Source organism: Oncorhynchus tshawytscha, linkage group LG16 (genome assembly GCF_018296145.1).
Source record: "Oncorhynchus tshawytscha isolate Ot180627B linkage group LG16, Otsh_v2.0, whole genome shotgun sequence".
Taxonomy (NCBI): domain Eukaryota; kingdom Metazoa; phylum Chordata; class Actinopteri; order Salmoniformes; family Salmonidae; genus Oncorhynchus; species Oncorhynchus tshawytscha.
The window spans coordinates 82269536-82289039 of NC_056444.1; the positions used below are offsets into that span (position 1 = coordinate 82269536).

Genomic DNA, 19504 nt, shown 5'->3' on the forward strand with positions numbered 1-19504 from the left:
AGCTTTGCCTCTGCTGGGATAGATGGAATACATTGGACATATACAGGTATGGGATTAATTCATGACCTTTCCTTTTCGTTATCCATTGTGTTTTTGTTTTTTTGGGGGACTCCAAATCCCCCCCCAGAAAAAAAACACAAAGTCTTGAACTCATTCTCAGATATTTCAATTTATTTTTCATGTCTTATTTGTAGAGATGATTAACTCTAGGATATTTTAAGTCTGAAAAAAGGATGAATATAAATAGTTGTAGTTTTAGACATGATAAAACTGGTGAAAGTTTGCAATGTGTGTGGTATATGGTCAATATACCACGGCTAAGGGCTGTCCTTAGGCAAGACGCAACGCGGAGTGCCTGGACACAGACCTTAGCCGTGGTACATTGGCCATATATCAAAGACCCCCGAGGTGCCTTATTGCTATTATAAACTGTTTACCAACGTAATTAGAGCAGTAAAAATAAATGTTTTGTCATACCGGTGGTATACTGTCTCATATACCACGGCTGTCAACCAATCAACATTCAGGGCTGGAACCACCCAGTTTATAATTGCTGTTTAAATCATATAGATCTACCGCTCACGATGACAAACAGGTGGCATGACGATTTGATCCCCAGTGTAGACTGTAGACGTATATGATTACAGCTAGGAACGATATATCATTTGTGTTCGTTATCATAGTGTGTAATGTCTGAGCCCTTTCAAACAGTCATTTGTGTTCGTTATCATAGTGTGTAATGTCTGAGCCCTTTCAAACAGCCATTTGTGTTCGTTATCATAGTGTGTAATGTCTGAGCCCTTTCAGACAGCCATTTGGTTCGTGACAGACGTACAGTTTACTGTAATACCTCTCTTACAAACCATCACTCAGACATTTGGCTTTAGAGGTTTTGTGGTTACATCAAGGTGCTGTGAAGGTAGAGGGAGAAACAGAGGAACTTTATACAGTAGTGCTCCGTTGGTTCCTTCTCTCCTCTGCGTGAACAAACTGGCCTCTGTGGGAATGTCTACTCGGGACTATAATTGGGAGGCTTGGGGTAGCCAGTTTTTAGACATTGGGCCTAGTTCACATTGTTGTATTGTTCATCGTCGTCGTTATCATCCATCCATCCGTTCTGTTTCTCCTTCTTCAGAAGGGGCCCTGGACCAGGTGCACTGGGCGGAGGAGTATCCTGCGTGTGGCGGCCGCAGACAGTCCCCGATCGACATCCAACGGAGGAGTGTGCGTCACAACCCCCGCATGCTGCAGCTCGAGCTCACTGGATATGATGCTCAGAAGGGTAACTTCCTCATGAAAAACAACGGACACTCAGGTAAAAAAAAGTTGTGTGGGATGGTGTACCCCCAAAAAAAAAAAAAAAACACCTGGAAATAATGTACAATTAAACCAACTTCAGGTTGGTGAACTTTTGAACAGTTTTAGTCTTTACTGTTTTGCTATAGTGAACGAACAATGAACACTCAATACCATTGAAACATGTTTTTTGAACAATAACAAACAAACATTGTATCTAAATGAGTTAGTATTCGTCCCTTTAGCCTAATCTCAATGGGGACTAAGTTAACTTGGATAAAAGCATCTGTTAAGTGGCATATATTCATTTATTTATTAATTAATTAATTAATTAAATGGCATATATTAAATAATTAATTAATTAAATGGCATATATTAAATAATTAATTAATTAAATGGCATATCTTTATAAATTAATTATTTAATTAAATGGCATATATTAATTAATTAATTAATTAAATGGCATATATTAATTAATTAATTAATTAATTGGCATATATTTATTTGTTGATGAATTAAATGGCATATCTTTATAAATTAATTATTTAATTAAATGGCATATATTAATTAATTAATTAATTGGCATATATTAATTCATTGATTTATTAAATGGCATATCTTTATTAATTAATTCATTCATTAAATGGCATATATTAATTAATGAATTAATTAAATGGCATATATTAATTAATTAATTAATTAAATGGCATATACTTTAATATTATTGTAAATATTAAAATGTCTTGTTGTGTTGTGGACAGTTGAAATCGTCCTCCCTCCCAGCATGGTGATTACCAAGGGTCTCCCCGGGGGCTACACGGCCGTCCAGATGCACCTCCACTGGGGCGGCTGGGACCTGGAGGAGAGCGGGGCAGAGCACACCCTGGATGGCATCAGATACATGGCAGAGGTACGCTAGTGTTACAGATACATTAACCGCCCCCCACCCCCCACCCTCAAGAAAAAATAATAATCTGTTTCTGAACAATTTAAAACAGCAGAGCAAATAGAGGTGGGCTTGACTTGACCATATTGGAACTAAGGCCTTAACAGCAGCCTTTGTACCATCATGACACTCATTGCCACTCCTCGTCATGGCAACATCAAAAGGAGTTGACCTGATAGCACAAACAGTTCTGAGACCAGGCTACCTCTAACTCAACAGTGCATCGCCATTATAGCCATACAACGGTCACAAGTCTAGCACAATATTCAAATATTATTTATTTGATATTGATGTTCAAGGTCATTCGCAGTTGGGAGCTGAATTGCTGTATAAATATTGTAGGCTGAACCAGCTGCACTACCCCGAAACAACACATCCCACTTTCAGTTTCTGAAGAATGTCAATACTACATTTTATTATCCATAAAACAGTCCAGCAGTGCAAATGTTCAATATATATTTATTTACGTGTACAGTACCAGTCAAAAGTTTAGACAAACCGACTCATTCAAGGGCTTTTCTTTATTTTTACTATTTTCTAAATTGTACAATAACAGTGAAGACATCAAAACTATGAAATAACACATATGGAATCATGTAGTAACCCCAAAACAATTCAACAAATAAAAATATATTTTAGATTCTTCCAAGTAGCCACCATTTTCCTTGATGACAGCTTTGCACACTCTTGACATTCTCTCAACCAGCTTCATGAGGTAGTCAACTGGAATGCATTTCAATTAACAGGTGTGCCTTCTTAAAAGTTCATTTGTGGAATTGATGTACTTCTTAATGTGTTTAAGCCAATCAGTTGTGTTGTGACAAGGTTGGGGTGGTATACAAAAGATAGCTCTATTTGGTAAAGACCAAATCCATATTATGGCATGAACAGCTCAAATAAGCAAAGAGAAACGACAGTCCATCATTATTTTCAGACAGTCAATTCGGAAAATTTTAAGAACTTTGAAAGTTTCTTCAAGTGCAGTCGCAAAAAACCATCAAGCACAATGATGAAACTGGTTCTCATGAGGACCGCCACAGGAAAGAAAGACCCAGAGTTACCTCTGCTGCAGAGGATAAGTTCATTAGAGTTAACTACACCTCAGATAGCAGCCCAAATAAATGCTTCACAGAGTTCAAGTAACAGACACATCTTTAATCAACTGTTCAGAGGAGACTGCGTGAATCAGGCCTTTGTGGTCGAATTTCTGCAAAGAAACCACTACTAAAGAACACCAGTAAGAAGAAGAGACTCGCTTGGGCCAAGAAACTTGAGCAAAGGACATTAGACCGGGGGAAATCTGTGCTGGAGTACTGCATCAGATGACCTGGCCGCCACAATCACCCGACCTCAACCTAATTGAGATGGTTTGGGATGAGTTGGACCGCCGAGTGAAGGAAAAGCAGCCAACAAGTGCTCAGCATACGAGGGAACTCCTTCAAGACTGTTGGAAAAGCATTCCAGGTGAAGCTGGTTGAGAGAATGCCAAGAGTTTGCAAAGTTGTCATCAAGGCAAAGGGTGGCTACATTGAAGAATATAAAATATAAAATATATTCAGATTTGTTTTACACTTTTTTGGTTACTACATGATTCCATATGTTTTATTTAATAGTTTTGATGTCTTCAATATTATTCTACAATGTAGAAAATAGTAAAATAAAGAAAACCCCTTGAATGAGTAGGTGTGTCCAAACTGGTACTGGATATATATATTGATAGATATATGCTAGTAATATATACTATAATAAATATTCTGCTGGACTATTTGTATGGATGACTGTTGTATGGATTATTTACTTAATCCTCTTGGTTCCTGGAGGAACAGAGGTTATGTTTATCTTGGCCAGGTCGCAGTTGCAAATGAGAACTTGTTCTCAACTAGCCTACCTGGTTAAATAAAGGTGAAATAAAAAAATAAAAAATAAAATGTACTAAAGTTATCCTCTTGGTTCCTGGAGTAACATAGGGCCTGTACTAAAGTTATCCTCTTGGTTCCCGGAGGAACATAGGTTATGTACTAAAGTTATCCTCTTGGTTCATGGAGGAACATAGGGCCTGTACTAAAGTTATCCTCTTGGTTCCCGGAGGAACATAGGGCCTGTACTAAAGTTATCCTCTTGGTTCCTGGAGGAACATAGGGTCTGTACTAAAGTTATCCCCTTGGTTCCCGGAGGAACATAGGGTCTGTACTAAAGTTATCCCCTTGGTTCCCGGAGGAACATAGGGCCTGTACTAAAGTTATCCCCTTGGTTCCCGGAGGAACATAGGGTCTGTACTAAAGTTATCCCCTTGGTTCCCGGAGGAACATAGGGCCTGTATTAAAGTTATCCTCTTGGTTCCCGGAGGAACATAGGGCCTGTACTAAAGTTATCCTCTTGGTTCCTGGAGGAACATAGGGCCTGTATTAAAGTTATCCTCTTGGTTCCTGGAGGAACATAGGGCCTGTATTAAAGTTATCCTCTTGGTTCCTGGAGGAACATAGGGCCTGTATTAAAGTTATCCCCTTGGTTCCCGGAGGAACATAGGGCCTGTATTAAAGTTATCCTCTTGGTTCCTGGAGGAACATAGGGCCTGTATTAAAGTTATCCTCTTGGTTCCCGGAGGAACATAGGGCCTGTATTAAAGTTATCCTCTTGGTTCCCGGAGGAACATAGGGCCTGTACTAAAGTTATCCCCTTGGTTCATGGAGGAACATAGGGCCTGTACTAAAGTTATCCTCTTGGTTCCCGGAGGAACATAGGGCCTGTACTAAAGTTATCCTCTTGGTTCCTGGAGGAACATAGGGCCTGTACTAAAGTTATCCTCTTGGTTCCCGGAGGAATATAGGACCTGTACTAAAGTTATCCTCTTGGTTCCCGGAGGAACATAGGGCCTGTACTAAAGTTATCCTCTTGGTTCCCGGAGGAACATAGGACCTGTACTAAAGTTATCCTCTTGGTTCCCGGAGGAACATAGGACCTGTACTAAAGTTATCCTCTTGGTTCATGGAGGAACATAGGGCCTGTACTAAAGTTATCCTCTTGGTTCATGGAGGAACATAGGACCTGTACTAAAGTTATCCTCTTGGTTCATGGAGGAACATAGGACCTGTACTAAAGTTATCCTCTTGGTTCATGGAGGAACATAGGACCTGTACTAAAGTTATCCTCTTGGTTCCCGGAGGAACATAGGGCCTGTACTAAAGTTATCCTCTTGGTTCCCGGAGGAACATAGGGCCTGTACTAAAGTTATCCTCTTGGTTCATGGAGGAACATAGGACCTGTACTAAAGTTATCCAATGCTGCCGGGCTTGCGCTGCTTTCTCACCCTCTAACAATGACAAGTGGATCTTCTTGAGTTGTTGATTGGGTAAAGTACAGATTAGTTTGAGTCGCTGTACATATGGATGTTTACAAATTATATGACTTCCAACCTGGTGTTTGACAACTGGAGCAACTTTACAATTTGTCCTTTGTGTTTGCAGCTCCACGTTGTCCATTATAATTCTGACAAGTACAAGAGCTTTCAAGAGGCCAGCGACAAGCCGGACGGACTGGCAGTTCTAGCCTTCTTCTACGAGGTGAGATCTGAAGACAGGTTGTTCATCTTCCTGTTCTTATTCTACGTTCTTCTTGTGCCTCCTGGCCCGGTGCCTCCTGGCCCGGTGCCTCCTGGCCCGGTGCCCCTGTCATAACATTTGATAGTATAATTGTATCGGACATCCTGCCTGCACAGTTAATGGGCCCATTGATTGGGCGATTGCGTGCTATTAGGCCCACAGAGGGAAAGTTGGCTTCTAGAGATAGGAACAAGTGGCAGCCAGCCAGCCAGTCACCCAGTCATTAATTCAGCCAGCCAACCAGTCAGCCAGTCAGCCAGTCAAACCGTCAACCAGCCAGTCAGCCAGTCAGCCAGTCAGTTAGCCATTAATTCAGCCAGTCAGGCAGCCAGCCAGCTAGCCAGTCAGTTCCAACACTTTGCTGTGGGTTAGAGGTCATCGCTTAGGCAACGCTGCCACAGGGCACAGGCATCCTCCCCAGCTACCTAATGGACTGCAGCTGTGTAGCGGGTGTGTGTGCCGGTGTTCTATTGCCCTAGTACTGGTAGTCCTGCTTACTGAGACAATGTTCTAGTCACACATACAGCTGGAGTTTTCTCCCACCCCTAGTTCTCCTTTATGCCTTTTTATTTTATTTTATTTTTTTAAATTAGGCAAGTATATTTCTTCTTTTTTTTTCATTTAGACGTTAAAGAGAGGTGATGAGAGATACATGGAATGTGAAGAGACAAACATGGGAGTGTACTGACAAGTAGGAAATATGTGCTGCAAGCAACAGCAGTAATCCGCTAGACCAGCCCGACCCCAGCCACTGCTGATGTGCCTATTGCTCCACAGCCAACTGTCATTGTTACACTCTCACACACAGGGATGAAACACAGCTGGACATGTCCATCACCTCTAGGTTCTCACCCGCTGTCATCATGTTGCCAGTCTGTTTATCTCTACTGTAGTCATGTTGCCAGTCTATCTCTCCTGTAGTCATGTTGCCAGTCTGTTTATCTCTTCTGTAGTCATGTTGCCAGTCTGTTTATCTCTACTGCAGTCATCCAGTCTGTTTATCTCTCCTGTAGTCATGTTGCCAGTCTGTTTATCTCTCCTGTAGTCATGTTGCCAGTCTGTCTATCTCTACTGTAGTCATGTTGCCAGTCTGTTTATCTCTCCTGTAGTCATGTTGCCAGTCTGTTTATCTCTTCTGTAGTCATGTTGCCAGTCTGTTTATCTCTTCTGTAGTCATGTTGCCAGTCTGTTTATCTCTCCTGTAGTCATGTTGCCAGTCTGTTTATCTCTACTGTAGTCATGTTGCCAGTCTGTTTATCTCTACTGTAGTCATGTTGCCAGTCCTGTAGTCATGTTGCCAGTCTGTTTATCTCTCCTGTAGTCATGTTGCCAGTCTGTTTATCTCTTCTGTAGTCATGTTGCCAGTCTGTTTATCTCTACTGCAGTCATCCAGTCTGTTTATCTCTCCTGTAGTCATGTTGCCAGTCTGTTTATCTCTCCTGTAGTCATGTTGCCAGTCTGTCTATCTCTACTGTAGTCATGTTGCCAGTCTGTTTATCTCTCCTGTAGTCATGTTGCCAGTCTGTTTATCTCTTCTGTAGTCATGTTACCAGTCTGTTTATCTCTTCTGTAGTCATGTTGCCAGTCTGTTTATCTCTCCTGTAGTCATGTTGCCAGTCTGTTTATCTCTACTGTAGTCATGTTGCCAGTCTGTTTATCTCTACTGTAGTCATGTTGCCAGTCCTGTAGTCATGTTGCCAGTCTGTTTATCTCTCCTGTAGTCATGTTGCCAGTCTGTTTATCTCTCCTGTAGTCATGTTGCCAGTCTGTTTATCTCTCCTGTAGTCATGTTGCCAGTCTGTTTATCTCTACTGTAGTCATGTTGCCAGCCTGTTTATCTCTCCTGTAGTCATACTGCCAGTCTGTTTATCTCTTCTGTAGTCATGTTGCCAGCCTGTTTATCTCTCCTGTAGTCATGTTGCCAGTCTGTTTATCTCTACTGTAGTCATGTTGCCAGTCTGTTTATCTCTACTGTAGTCATGTTGCCAGTCTGTTTATATCTTCTGTAGTCATGTTGCCAGTCTGTTTATATCTTCTGTAGTCATGTTGCCAGTCTGTTTATCTCTCCTGTAGACATGTTGCCAGTCTGTTTATCTCTTCTGTAGTCATGTTGCCAGTCTGTTTATCTCTACTGTAGTCATGTTGCCAGTCTGTTTATCTCTACTGTAGTCATGTTGCCAGTCTGTTTATCTCTTCTGTAGTCATGTTGCCAGTCTGTTTATCTCTACTGTAGTCATGTTGCCAGCCTGTTTCTGTTTCAGCCAATGTGTGGTTGTTTTGCCAGTTCTGTTCTTCCATAATGAATGCGTGGCCACACACAACACCATCATTAAGTTTTCAGACAGCATGACAGGGTTTTGCCTGATCACCGACAAGGATGAGGCAGCCTACAGGGAGGAAGTCAGAGACCTGGCAGTGTGGTGCCAGGATACCAATCTATCCCTCAACGTCAGCAAGACAGAAGAGCTGATCGTGGACTACAGGAAATGGAGGGCTGAGTACACCGTCATCCACATCTACAGGGCTGTTGTGGAGCAGGTCGAGAGCTTCAAGTTCCTCGGTGACCACATTACTGAGGAACTATCGTGGTCCACAGACAAACACAGGCATAAAGAGGGCATGACAATTCCTCTTCCCCCTCAGCAGGCTGAAACGATTTGGCATGGGCCCTCTGATCTTCGAAAAAGTTCTACAGCTGCACCACTGAGAGCATCTTGACTGGCTGCATCACCGCTTGGTATGACAACTGCTTGGCACCCGACTGCAAGGCGCTACAGAGGGTAGTACGTATGGCCCGGTACGTCAGTGGTACAGAGCTCCCTACCATCCAGGACCTCTATACCAGGCGGTGTCAGAGGGAGGACCTAGAAATGGTCAAAGACTCCGGCCACCCAAGTCATAGGCTGTTCTCTCTGCTACCGCACAGCAACCGGTAATGATGCACCAAGTCTGGAACCAACAGGACCCTAAAACAGCTTCGACCCACAATCTATAAGACTGCTAAATAGTTGACTCACATACACTGCTACTGTTTATTATATATCCTGTTACCTAGTCACTTCATCCCTAGCTATATGTACATATCTACCTCAATGACCTCCTATCCATGCACATGGACTCAGTACTGGTACCCCGTGTATATAGCCAAGTTATCATTTCTCATTGTGTATTTATTGTAGATAGCCAAGTTATCATTTCTCATTGTGTATTTATTGTAGATAGCCAAGTTATCATTTCTCATTGTGTATTTATTGTAGATAGCCAAGTTATCATTTCTCATTGTGTATTTATTGTAGATAGCCAAGTTATCATTTCTCATTGTGTATTTATCCTTGTGTAATTATTTTCCTATTCATTCTTCATGTTATTATTTAAAAATCTTCTACTCTTTCTTATTTTTTTCCTCTCTCCTCATTGGTGGGAAGGGCCCGTCACTAAGCATTTCACTGTTAATCTACACCTGTTGTTTACGAAGCACGTGACAACAAAAAAACCTAACATTTTATTTGACATTTTATTTTATATAAAACCTTTAGCCAGTTAGTTTGATGGACATTTTTGAGAACACCTACTACCGGCGAGTTCATCAACAACCTAACTCATTCTCTCGTTGTTGTCTAGTTGCAGTCAGGCCGGGTTTCTTCATTTAGCCAGTGTGGTTGTTTTTGCCTCATTTTGGCAAGGAGACCATGTAGCCTAGGAATACAGAATCCATCACTTACCTGTTCGTAGGTTTGATTGTGTTTTTGTCCATTACAGGACGGACATTTTGAGAACACCTACTACAGCGATTTCATCAGCAACCTGGGAAAAGTCAAGTACGCAGGTGATTTGGGTTTTCTATGGAATATTACTGAATCTATCTACAATAATATCAATATTACTGAATCTATCTACAATAATATCAGTATTACTGAATCTATCTACATTAATAACAGTATTACTGAATCTATCTACATTAATAACAGTATTTATTACTGAATGTATCTACAATAATAACAGTATTACTGAATCTATCTACATTAATAACAGTATTACTGAATCTATCTACAATAATAACAGTATTACTGAATCTATCTACAATAATAACAGTATTACTGAATCTATCTACAATAATAACAGTATTACTGAATCTATCTACAATAATAACAGTATTACTGAATCTATCTACAATAATAACAGTATTACTGAATCTATCTACAATAATAACAGTATTACTGAATCTATCTACATTAATAACAGTATTACTGAATCTATCTACATTAATAACAGTATTTATTACTGAATCTATCTACATTAATAACAGTATTACTGAATCTATCTACAATAATAACAGTATTACTGAATCTATCTACAATAATAACAGTATTACTGAATCTATCTACAATAATAACAGTATTACTGAATCTATCTACAATAATAACAGTATTACTGAATCTATCTACAATAATAACAGTATTACTGAATCTATCTACAATAATAACAGTATTTATTACTGAATCTATCTACATTAATAACAGTATTTATTACTGAATTTATCTACATTAATAACAGTATTTATTACTGAATCTATCTACATTAATAACAGTATTTATTACTGAATCTATCTACAATAATAACAGTATTACTGAATCTATCTACAATAATAACAGTATTACTGAATCTATCTACATTAATAACAGTATTTATTACTGAATCTATCTACATTAATAACAGTATTTATTACTGAATCTATCTACATTAATAACAGTATTTATTACTGAATCTATCTACATTAATAACAGTATTTATTACTGAATCTATCTACATTAATAACAGTATTTATTACTGAATCTATCTACATTAATAACAGTATTTATTACTGAATCTATCTACAATAATAACAGTATTACTGATGCTCAGTTTCTGTTTTCACCTGTTGGGATGTTGTACAGGCCAGTCCATGAACATATCCACCCTCAACGTGCGTTCCATGCTTCCTGAGAACCTGAACCATTTCTTCAGGTACCAAGGCTCTCTTACCACCCCTCCCTGTTACGAGAGCATCCTGTGGACAGTGTTCGACACACCCATCACCCTCTCTCACAACCAGGTACTTTACCCATCACCCTCTCTCACAACCAGGTACTATACCCATCACCCTCTCTCACAACCAGGTACTATACCCATCACCCTCTCTCACACCAGGTACTATACCCATCACCCTCTCTCACAACCAGGTACTATACCCATCACCCTCTCTCACAACCAGGTACTATACCCATCACCCTCTCTCACAACCAGGTACTATACCCATCACCCTCTCTCACAACCAGGTACTATACCCATCACCCTCTCTCACAACCAGGTACTATACCCATCACCCCTCTCACAACCAGGTCTATACCCAACCAGGTACTATACCCATCACCCTCTCTCACAACCAGGTACTATACCCACCCTCTCTCAACCAGGTACTATACCCTCTCTCACAACCAGGTACTATACCCATCACCCTCTCTCACAACCAGGTACTATACCCATCACCCTCTCTCACAACCAGGTACTATACCCATCACCCTCTCTCACAAACCCATCAGGTACTATACCATCATCACAACCTCACCCTCTCTCACAACCAACCAGGTACTATACCCATCACCCTCTCTCACAACCAGGTACTATACCCATCACCCTCTCTCACAACCAGGTACTATACCCATCACCCTCTCTCACAACCAGGTACTATACCCATCACCCTCTCTCACAACCAGGTAACCCTGCTCTCTCTTTCTCACAAACCATCTGATTTGTAAAATGAACTTTTCAATTCTCAATTCTCAATTCAATTTTCTTAGAAATTTTACTCAACTTTTTTGTTCTTGAAATTTGCACCTATAGCCGTGAATGAAAAGGAGATCAAACAGCCCTGTGATTGATTGATTCATTGATTACTTGATTGGTTAGTTCATTGATTGCTCTCCCTGCTGTCTCACAAAACTGCTGATGTGTAAATTAAACCTTTACATTTTTCAACAATGGACGTGAACTCTTACACTCTGCTCCCAGCCTCCCTAAAAAGCAGATGAAACAGCCCTGTGAAAGATTTACTGATTCAGCCATTTATTCATTCATCCTTTTATTGATTGATTGATTGATTCATTATTGAATTAATTGAGTCATTGATTCATTATTGAATTAATTGACTCATTGATTCATTCATTATTGAATTAATTGACTCATTGATTCATTATTGAATTAATTGATTCATTGATTCATTATTGAATTAATTGACTCATTGATTCATTATTGAATTAATTGACTCATTGATTCATTATTGAATTAATTGACTCATTGATTCATTATTGAATTAATTGACTCATTGATTCATTATTGAATTAATTGATTCATTGATTCATTATTGAATTAATTGACTCATTGATTTATTATTGAATTAATTGATTCATTGATTCATTATTGAATTAATTGATTCATTGATTCATTATTGAATTAATTGACTCATTGATTCATTATTGAATTAATTGATTCATAAACTCTCTTTCCTATCCCCCCCCATCCAGATCAGAAAGTTGGAAAGTACTCTGATGGACATGGACAATAAGACTCTGTGGAATGATTACCGCATGGCCCAGCCGCTCAACGATCGCGTGGTCGAGTCCTCCTTCCTGCCTCGCCTGGGGAAAGGCAGTACGTGGACAGAACCTACTCTTAGGGAATTAAAAAGATAAACTAAACAGGAAAATATGATTTTGTATCTATGTAGATATAGGTCCTGCTGTATATGATAGGGAATGGATCAATTCGTTGTCCTAATATGGCTGTAGCCTCCATTTGAAAAAGGTAGCACTGTATCTACAAATGTAGGATCTTAATTTGAGCCAGTTTTCTACAACAGGAAAATGATCCTGCAGCAACAGGATACGTGAATTATTATGTTGATTATTATAATTAATGAACATTTTTTATAGGGTTTGATACATTTTTTGTTAGGGAAAACCTTGTCTGAAATTTCAAATTGGAAATGACAAACTTTAGAAGTCTTTAAAAAGACTTTAATACACTACAAGTTTGAATTTCCTCAGCAACAAAAGAGTGATCAAATTGAGATCCTACATCTGTATACGGGCCCTGGTGTGTGTGTGTTAGGGAATGGATAGTCTTGTGTTGCCAGACAGTAATTGTGCCTTTGCTCTTCTTACGATCTTTCTGTTTTCCCGAGTAACCCTGAGATCAATGTTAAGGAATGGACCAATTTAACAGGCAAATAGATACAGATAAGATATATCTCATATTGATGCTCAATATATGTCTTTAATATAGTGGATTTCTAAGATGATGCTCATCTCACAGTATGTTTTTAGATGATTTATGATGCTCAACATATGGAACCCATCTGAGAGGAATCAGCCTCAAGGCCTTTCCCTGACCATGTTCACTTCCTCTTTCTCTCTATATCTGTCTCTCCCCCCTCTTGCTTCCCCTCTCTCTATCTCTCTTTCTTTCTCTCTCTCTCTTTCTTTCTCTCTTTCCCTCTCTTTCTTTCTCTCTCTTTCTCTCTTTATCTCTCTTTCTTTCCCTCTCTCCCTCTCTTTCACTCTCTCACTCTCTCTTTCTCTCTTTCTCTCTTTCTCTCTTTCTTTCCCTCTCTCCCTCTCTCACTCTCTCTCACTCTCTCTCACTCTCTCTTTCACTCTCTCTTTCTCTCACTCTCTCTTTCACTCTCTCACTCTCTCTTTATCTCTCTTTCTTTCCCTCTCCCTCTCTCTTTCACTCTCTCTTTCCCTCTCTCCCTCTCTTTCACTCTCTCTCACTCTCTCTTTCTCTCTCTCACTCTCTTTCACTCTCTCTTTCTCTCTCACTCTCTCTTTCTCTCTCTCTTTCTTTCCCTCTCCCTCTCTTTCTTTATCTCTCTCTCTTTCTCTCTCTCTCTCTCTCTCTCTCTTTCTCTCTATATCTCTTTCTTTCCCTCTCCCTCTCCCTCTCTTTCTTTATCTCTCTCTCTTTCTCTCTCTCACTCTCTCTCTCTTTCTCCACTCAGCGTTCTGTCGCCAAGATGAAATCGAATCAAAGCTTCTGAAGATCGAGGGTCTGATTACTTCTCTTGGAAAACACATACATTCAAGTGAGATATATCTTTATTGACATTTAAAAGTATAACAACGAGTGAAGGTTTATGTGAACTGACTCTGTGTTTTTGTTAATGTAGGTGAAATTGGGGATGCAAGGCCTTCCAAACAAGGTGAGTACTGTAGTCAGGTAATGGAGTACATCGTACTCTACAAGGTTGCTCTTATATATTATGTGTAATAACACCAATGTGTTATCACAATGTTATTACAATGTTATCACAATGTTATTACAATGTTATTACAATGTTATTACAATGTTATTACAATGTTATTACAATGTTATTACAATGTTATTACAATGTTATTACAATGTTATTACAATGTTATCACAATGTTATTACAATGTTATTACAATGTTATCACAATGTTATTACAATGTTATTACAATGTTATTACAATGTTATTACAATGTTATTACAATGTTATCACAATGTTATTACAATGTTATCACAATGTTATTACAATGTTATTACAATGCTATCACAATGTTATTACAATGTTATTACAATGCTATCACAATGTTATTACAATGTCATTACAATGTTATTACAATGTTATCACAATGTTATTACAATGTTATTACAATGTTATCACAATGTTATTACAATGTTATTACAATGTTATCACAATTTTATTACAATCAGGGGTTGGAACCAACATTATTTTCCAATCGTTTTGTTCGGAACAGAAACACTATTTTTTATAGTTTCACTCCACTGTTCCGACCAACAAAATGAAGTTCTGAACTGGTTCAAACCCCCCAAAAAAGTGTTGGTTTTATTGCTTTCCTCTCTGTTCCTTTTTGTTTTGTTAAAACTGTTAAATCAACAGTATTTTACATCTAGCTTATTAAAACTACTTCACCAATCAGTGACAGAACAGCTATTTCCATGTTAAACTATTAGGGGGGTTCATTTTCTCTATTGTTTTTGATGGTAGGCTACTCTGGTAGGACTAAATTAGGATCAAATAGCCACGGTAGCCAACTTGACCACTGTCTGAAACTGTAACTTAAAGCGAGTACAGCCTCATTGTTCACAGTAAACGCTTGCTGCATGTTGCACATCATTTTCACAACATTAAAGTTTGCGCTCAGCAGACCTGAAATTTGCTCTGTGCCCAAAAAAAGGGAAAATTGGTTACAATAATAGTCACACTAGTATTCACACTAGTAAATACAATAGTAGTTACAATAGTAGTCAAAATAGTAATCACAATAGTAGTTAGAACAAATTTAGGGTACTTATATTTACAGGACTTATATTTATGGTACTTATATTTATACTATGTCTATGTGGAGAACTTATATTTAGGGTACTTATATTTAGGGTACTTATATTTAGGGTACTTATATTTAGGGTACTTATATTTAGAGAGTTGTTGTGTGATGCAGTAGATACGTATCATTCCTTCTTCTGTGTCAGATGTTAACCCTATCATTTCTGTCCCCCATAGAGCCCCGAGTGATGTCTCCCCTGGTGCTCCACTTCCCAGAGAGGAACACCGAGAGCTATGCCCGGGCCCACCTGGCTCACTCCATGGACCTGCACTCCTTCACCGCCTGCATGCACCTGAAGACGCGCCCTGGAGAGATACACACTGTCCTGTCATACTCCAGCCAGGGCAACGACAACGAACTGATGATCACCATGGGATATGAGGTGAGTGGGAAGGAGGGAGGGAGGAGGGAGGGAGGGGAGTCATGGAGGGAGTCAGGGAGGGAGGGGAGTCATGGAGGGAGTCAGTGTGGGAGGCGAGGGGAGGGAGTTATGGAGGGAGGGGGGAGTCAGGGAGGGAGTCATGGAGGGAGGGGAGGGAGTCAGGGAGTGAGGGGAGTCGGGGAGGGAGTCATGGAGGAAGGGGAGGGAGTCAGGGAGGGAGGGGAGTCAGTGTGGGAGGCGAGGGGAGGGAGTCATGGAGGGAGTCATGGAGGGAGTCAGTGTGGGAGGCGAGGGGAGGGAGTTATGGAGAAAGGGGAGGGAGACAGGCAGGGAGTCAGGAAGGGAGGGAGTCATGGAGGGAGTCAGTGTGGGAGGCAAGTGGAGGGAGTTATGGAGGGAGGGGAGGGAGGGAGTCAGGGAGGGAGGGAGAGGGAGGCAGTCATGGAGGGAGGGGAGGGAGTCAGGGAGTCAGGGAGGGAGGGCAGTCAGGGAGGGAGTCAGGGAGGGAGGGAGTTATGGAGGGAGTGAGTCATGGAGGAAGGGGAGGGAGTCAGGGAGGGAGGGGAGTCAGGGAGGGAGGGAGTCATGGAGGGAGGGGAGGGAGTCAGGGAGGGAGGGGAGTCAGGGAGGGAGGGAGGGAGTCGGGGTGGAGTAAGCGAGGGAGGGATGGAAAAGTCATCAGCAATCGTATTTCTATTTTTCATGTGATCCATCCAGGTGGGTCTGTGGATCGGCAACGAGTTTGTCAACCTGCCCCACAACTTCCACTCCCGTGACTGGGTCAACTACTGTGTCACCTGGTCGTCCCACTCCGGGGGGGCTGAGCTGTGGATCAACGGGCTGGTGGGGGAGGAGCAGTACCTCCGGAGGAGATACACAGTCAGCCCAGCAGGGGTCTTCATCCTGGGGAAGGACCAGGACGGCTTCCTGGGGATCTCTGACACGGATGCCTTCGTGGGTCAGATGACGGATGTCAACGTGTGGGACTACGTTTTGAACTCGGCTGAGATCCGGGAACAGATGTCCTGTGAGAACACCACCTCTCCCAGGGGGAACGTGCTCAGCTGGGGGGTCACTCCTATGAGTCTCTATGGGGGGGTGCAGCTGGAGACAGACTACAGGTGTCCCTGAGGTGAGGGGACAGCTGAAGCACAGGGAAGCCTGGGTGGTGTTCAGTAGGGCACAACGTAACAAAACATTTTGCAACGGAAATAAAATGTTTTTAAAAAATCATAGTTCTTATTGGACAAGTTCAGGAAGTGCAGTACCACCGTGTTCCGTGCCGTTTCAAAACGTTTTGTCTCTACTGAACAGGACCCTGTTTCTCACAGAGCAGAGGATTCCCACTATCAACACAATGTAGTTCTGTTTGGTCTGTTATTATGTCCAGTCAATATATCAAATCTATCCTTTACTGCTGATGACTATTGGGTGTGAAGGATAAGTCATCTGTTTGAGACATGGGTATCAGGTTTAGTAATGACAATGTTTATTGTTTATTAAGTGAAGTAAAGCACAGAAGATCTCTGAACGTCCGTGTGGGCTCAGAGCATCAGCCATCTATCGTAATTCATATCTGTTTCCTCAATAAAGTTCTATATTAAAGCATCTTGTATGTTTATTTCATCCACTATAACAGCCTTGCATTGTTAGACAGGCTGCAGAGCCAGTGAACTATAAAACAGACACAGACATATCACCATAGCAACAAAACAGTTAAAGGCCCAGTACAGTCAAACTTCTGTTTTACTCCCTGTGGTCTGTATCATACTGTACAACAGCTGATGAAACACTGTGTTTCTTGATTTAAAAAATTAAAACATTAAAATGTTTTTATTAGTGTTCTTCCCTGAAAGTTACTGGTTGAAAATATAATCTTCACAGTACCTTCTAATCAGCTTGTTTGCATATGGGCGTGAGTTGCGGCTTGCCTGGTGATGTCACCTGGCGGTAAATTGGTTAATAGACCAATAATAAAGCGAGTTCCAAACCTGTCTGCCAATAACAGCTAGTTTTAAGTTTCCCCCCCAGCTCAGACCCCTCCCAGACAATCTTAGCTAAATTCTTCCTTGAGAAATAGTTTTTTTTGTTGCTAAAAAGCAATACAGTAAGGTACGTACAGGGGAGGGGGTGTTTTCAGGTCTTTTTGCCCGCGCTACAGACTATCGGTCTGCTAAATAAGGATTAATAAAGGGCCCAGTGCACTACTTTATAGTCTTAGAGGTGTGTTTCCTGTCCGATTCCGCGTTTGGTTAATTATGTTTGTCCCCCATGAGATACCGTAGGAAGCCTATTTCACTTCCTCAAAATCTTCAGAGTGAAACTAAGATAACTGGACTGTGACTTCTCGGTGTAATCTGTATTTATTAAATTATGCAGACGATATTATGTCAATACCAAATCACTTCTGGGTAACAGGCCTACGTGGCATTGATTTGAGTCAGACAGTTATTCCAATGTCAAAATTGACTACAAATTGTAAACAGGATCATTTTGGTTATAAAGTAGGTCTCGTCTAAAATGGAGTTTGGAACATCTGTGCATCACAATAGGAACATTAAGGTTTGGAACATCTGTGCATCACAATAGGAACATTAAGGTTTGGAACATCTGTGCATCACAATAGGAACATTAAGGTTTGGAACATCTGTGCATCACAATAGGAACATTAAGGTTTGGAACATCTGTGCATCACAATAGGAACATTAAGGTTTGGAACATCTGTGCATCACAATAGGAACATTAAGGTTTGGAACATCTGTGCATCACAATAGGAACATTAAGGTTTGGAACATCTGTGCATCACAATAGGAACATTAAGGTTTGGAACATCTGTGCATCACAATAGGAACATTAAGGTTTGGAACATCTGTGCATCACAATAGAAACATTAAGGTTTGGAACATCTGTGCATCACAATAGGAACATTAAGGTTTGGAACATCTGTGCATCACAATAGGAACATTAAGGTTTGGAACATCTGTGCATCACAATAGGAACATTAAGGTTTGGAACATCTGTGCATCACAATAGAAACATTAAGGTTTGGAACATCTGTGCATCACAATAGGAACATTAAGGTTTGGAACATCTGTGCATCACAATAGGAACATTAAGGTTTTGAACATCTGTGCATCACAATAGGAACATTAAGGTTTGGGTTTTGGTTTGACGATGTCCATTTACCCACTAACATGTGGTGAACAGCTGCGGTGATTTCTCTCTATCCAATAGCATAGACAGTGAGACAGACCTGCCCAGCAGCTCCCAACTTTGTTTACATAAGAAAACATGTCACACATTTGTTTTACCTGAGAAATACTGTACCAAACACCCTCGTTAGATGTCAAATTCCGCAACCAAAAGATCCTCAGCAAAACTTTAAAACGTATTACAGATTTCTTGTTTTAGTTGCGCAATTTGACATCTAACGAGGGTGTTTGGTACAGTATTTCTCAGGTTCCAATTGTGATGCACAGATGTTCCAAACCTTAATGTTCCTATTGTGATGCACAGATGTTCCAAACCTTAATGTTCCTATTGTGATGCACAGATGTTCCAAACCTTAATGTTCCTATTGTGATGCACAGATGTTCAAAACCTTAATGTTCCTATTGTGATGCACAGATGTTCCAAACCTTAATGTTCCTATTGTGATGCACAGATGTTCCAAACCTTAATGTTTCTATTGTGATGCACAGATGTTCCAAACCTTAATGTTCCTATTGTGATGCACAGATGTTCCAAACCTTAATGTTCCTATTGTGATGCACAGATGTTCCAAACCTTAATGTTTCTATTGTGATGCACAGATGTTCCAAACCTTAATGTTTACATACCCTACATTACTCATCTCATATGTATATACTGTAC

The 19504-nt window shown here is 40.5% G+C and overlaps 1 protein-coding gene across 1 annotated transcript in view; it reads left to right on the forward strand.

Moving 5' to 3' along the window:
- Positions 1 to 17239, forward strand: part of ca6 (carbonic anhydrase VI) — a 17369-nt gene extending 130 nt beyond the window's left edge. The window contains exons 1-11 of the mRNA XM_042299786.1: positions 1 to 46; positions 1136 to 1315; positions 2058 to 2206; positions 5707 to 5802; positions 9601 to 9667; positions 10776 to 10933; positions 12402 to 12528; positions 13880 to 13963; positions 14048 to 14080; positions 15426 to 15631; positions 16349 to 17239. The exon at positions 1 to 46 is cut by the window's left edge and continues 130 nt beyond it. Coding sequence (XP_042155720.1) covers positions 1 to 46; positions 1136 to 1315; positions 2058 to 2206; positions 5707 to 5802; positions 9601 to 9667; positions 10776 to 10933; positions 12402 to 12528; positions 13880 to 13963; positions 14048 to 14080; positions 15426 to 15631; positions 16349 to 16762 — 1560 coding nt within the window. The 3' untranslated portion in view covers positions 16763 to 17239. The remainder of the gene's footprint in view (positions 47 to 1135; positions 1316 to 2057; positions 2207 to 5706; positions 5803 to 9600; positions 9668 to 10775; positions 10934 to 12401; positions 12529 to 13879; positions 13964 to 14047; positions 14081 to 15425; positions 15632 to 16348) is intronic.
- The last annotated feature ends 2265 nt before the right edge of the window (positions 17240 to 19504 follow it).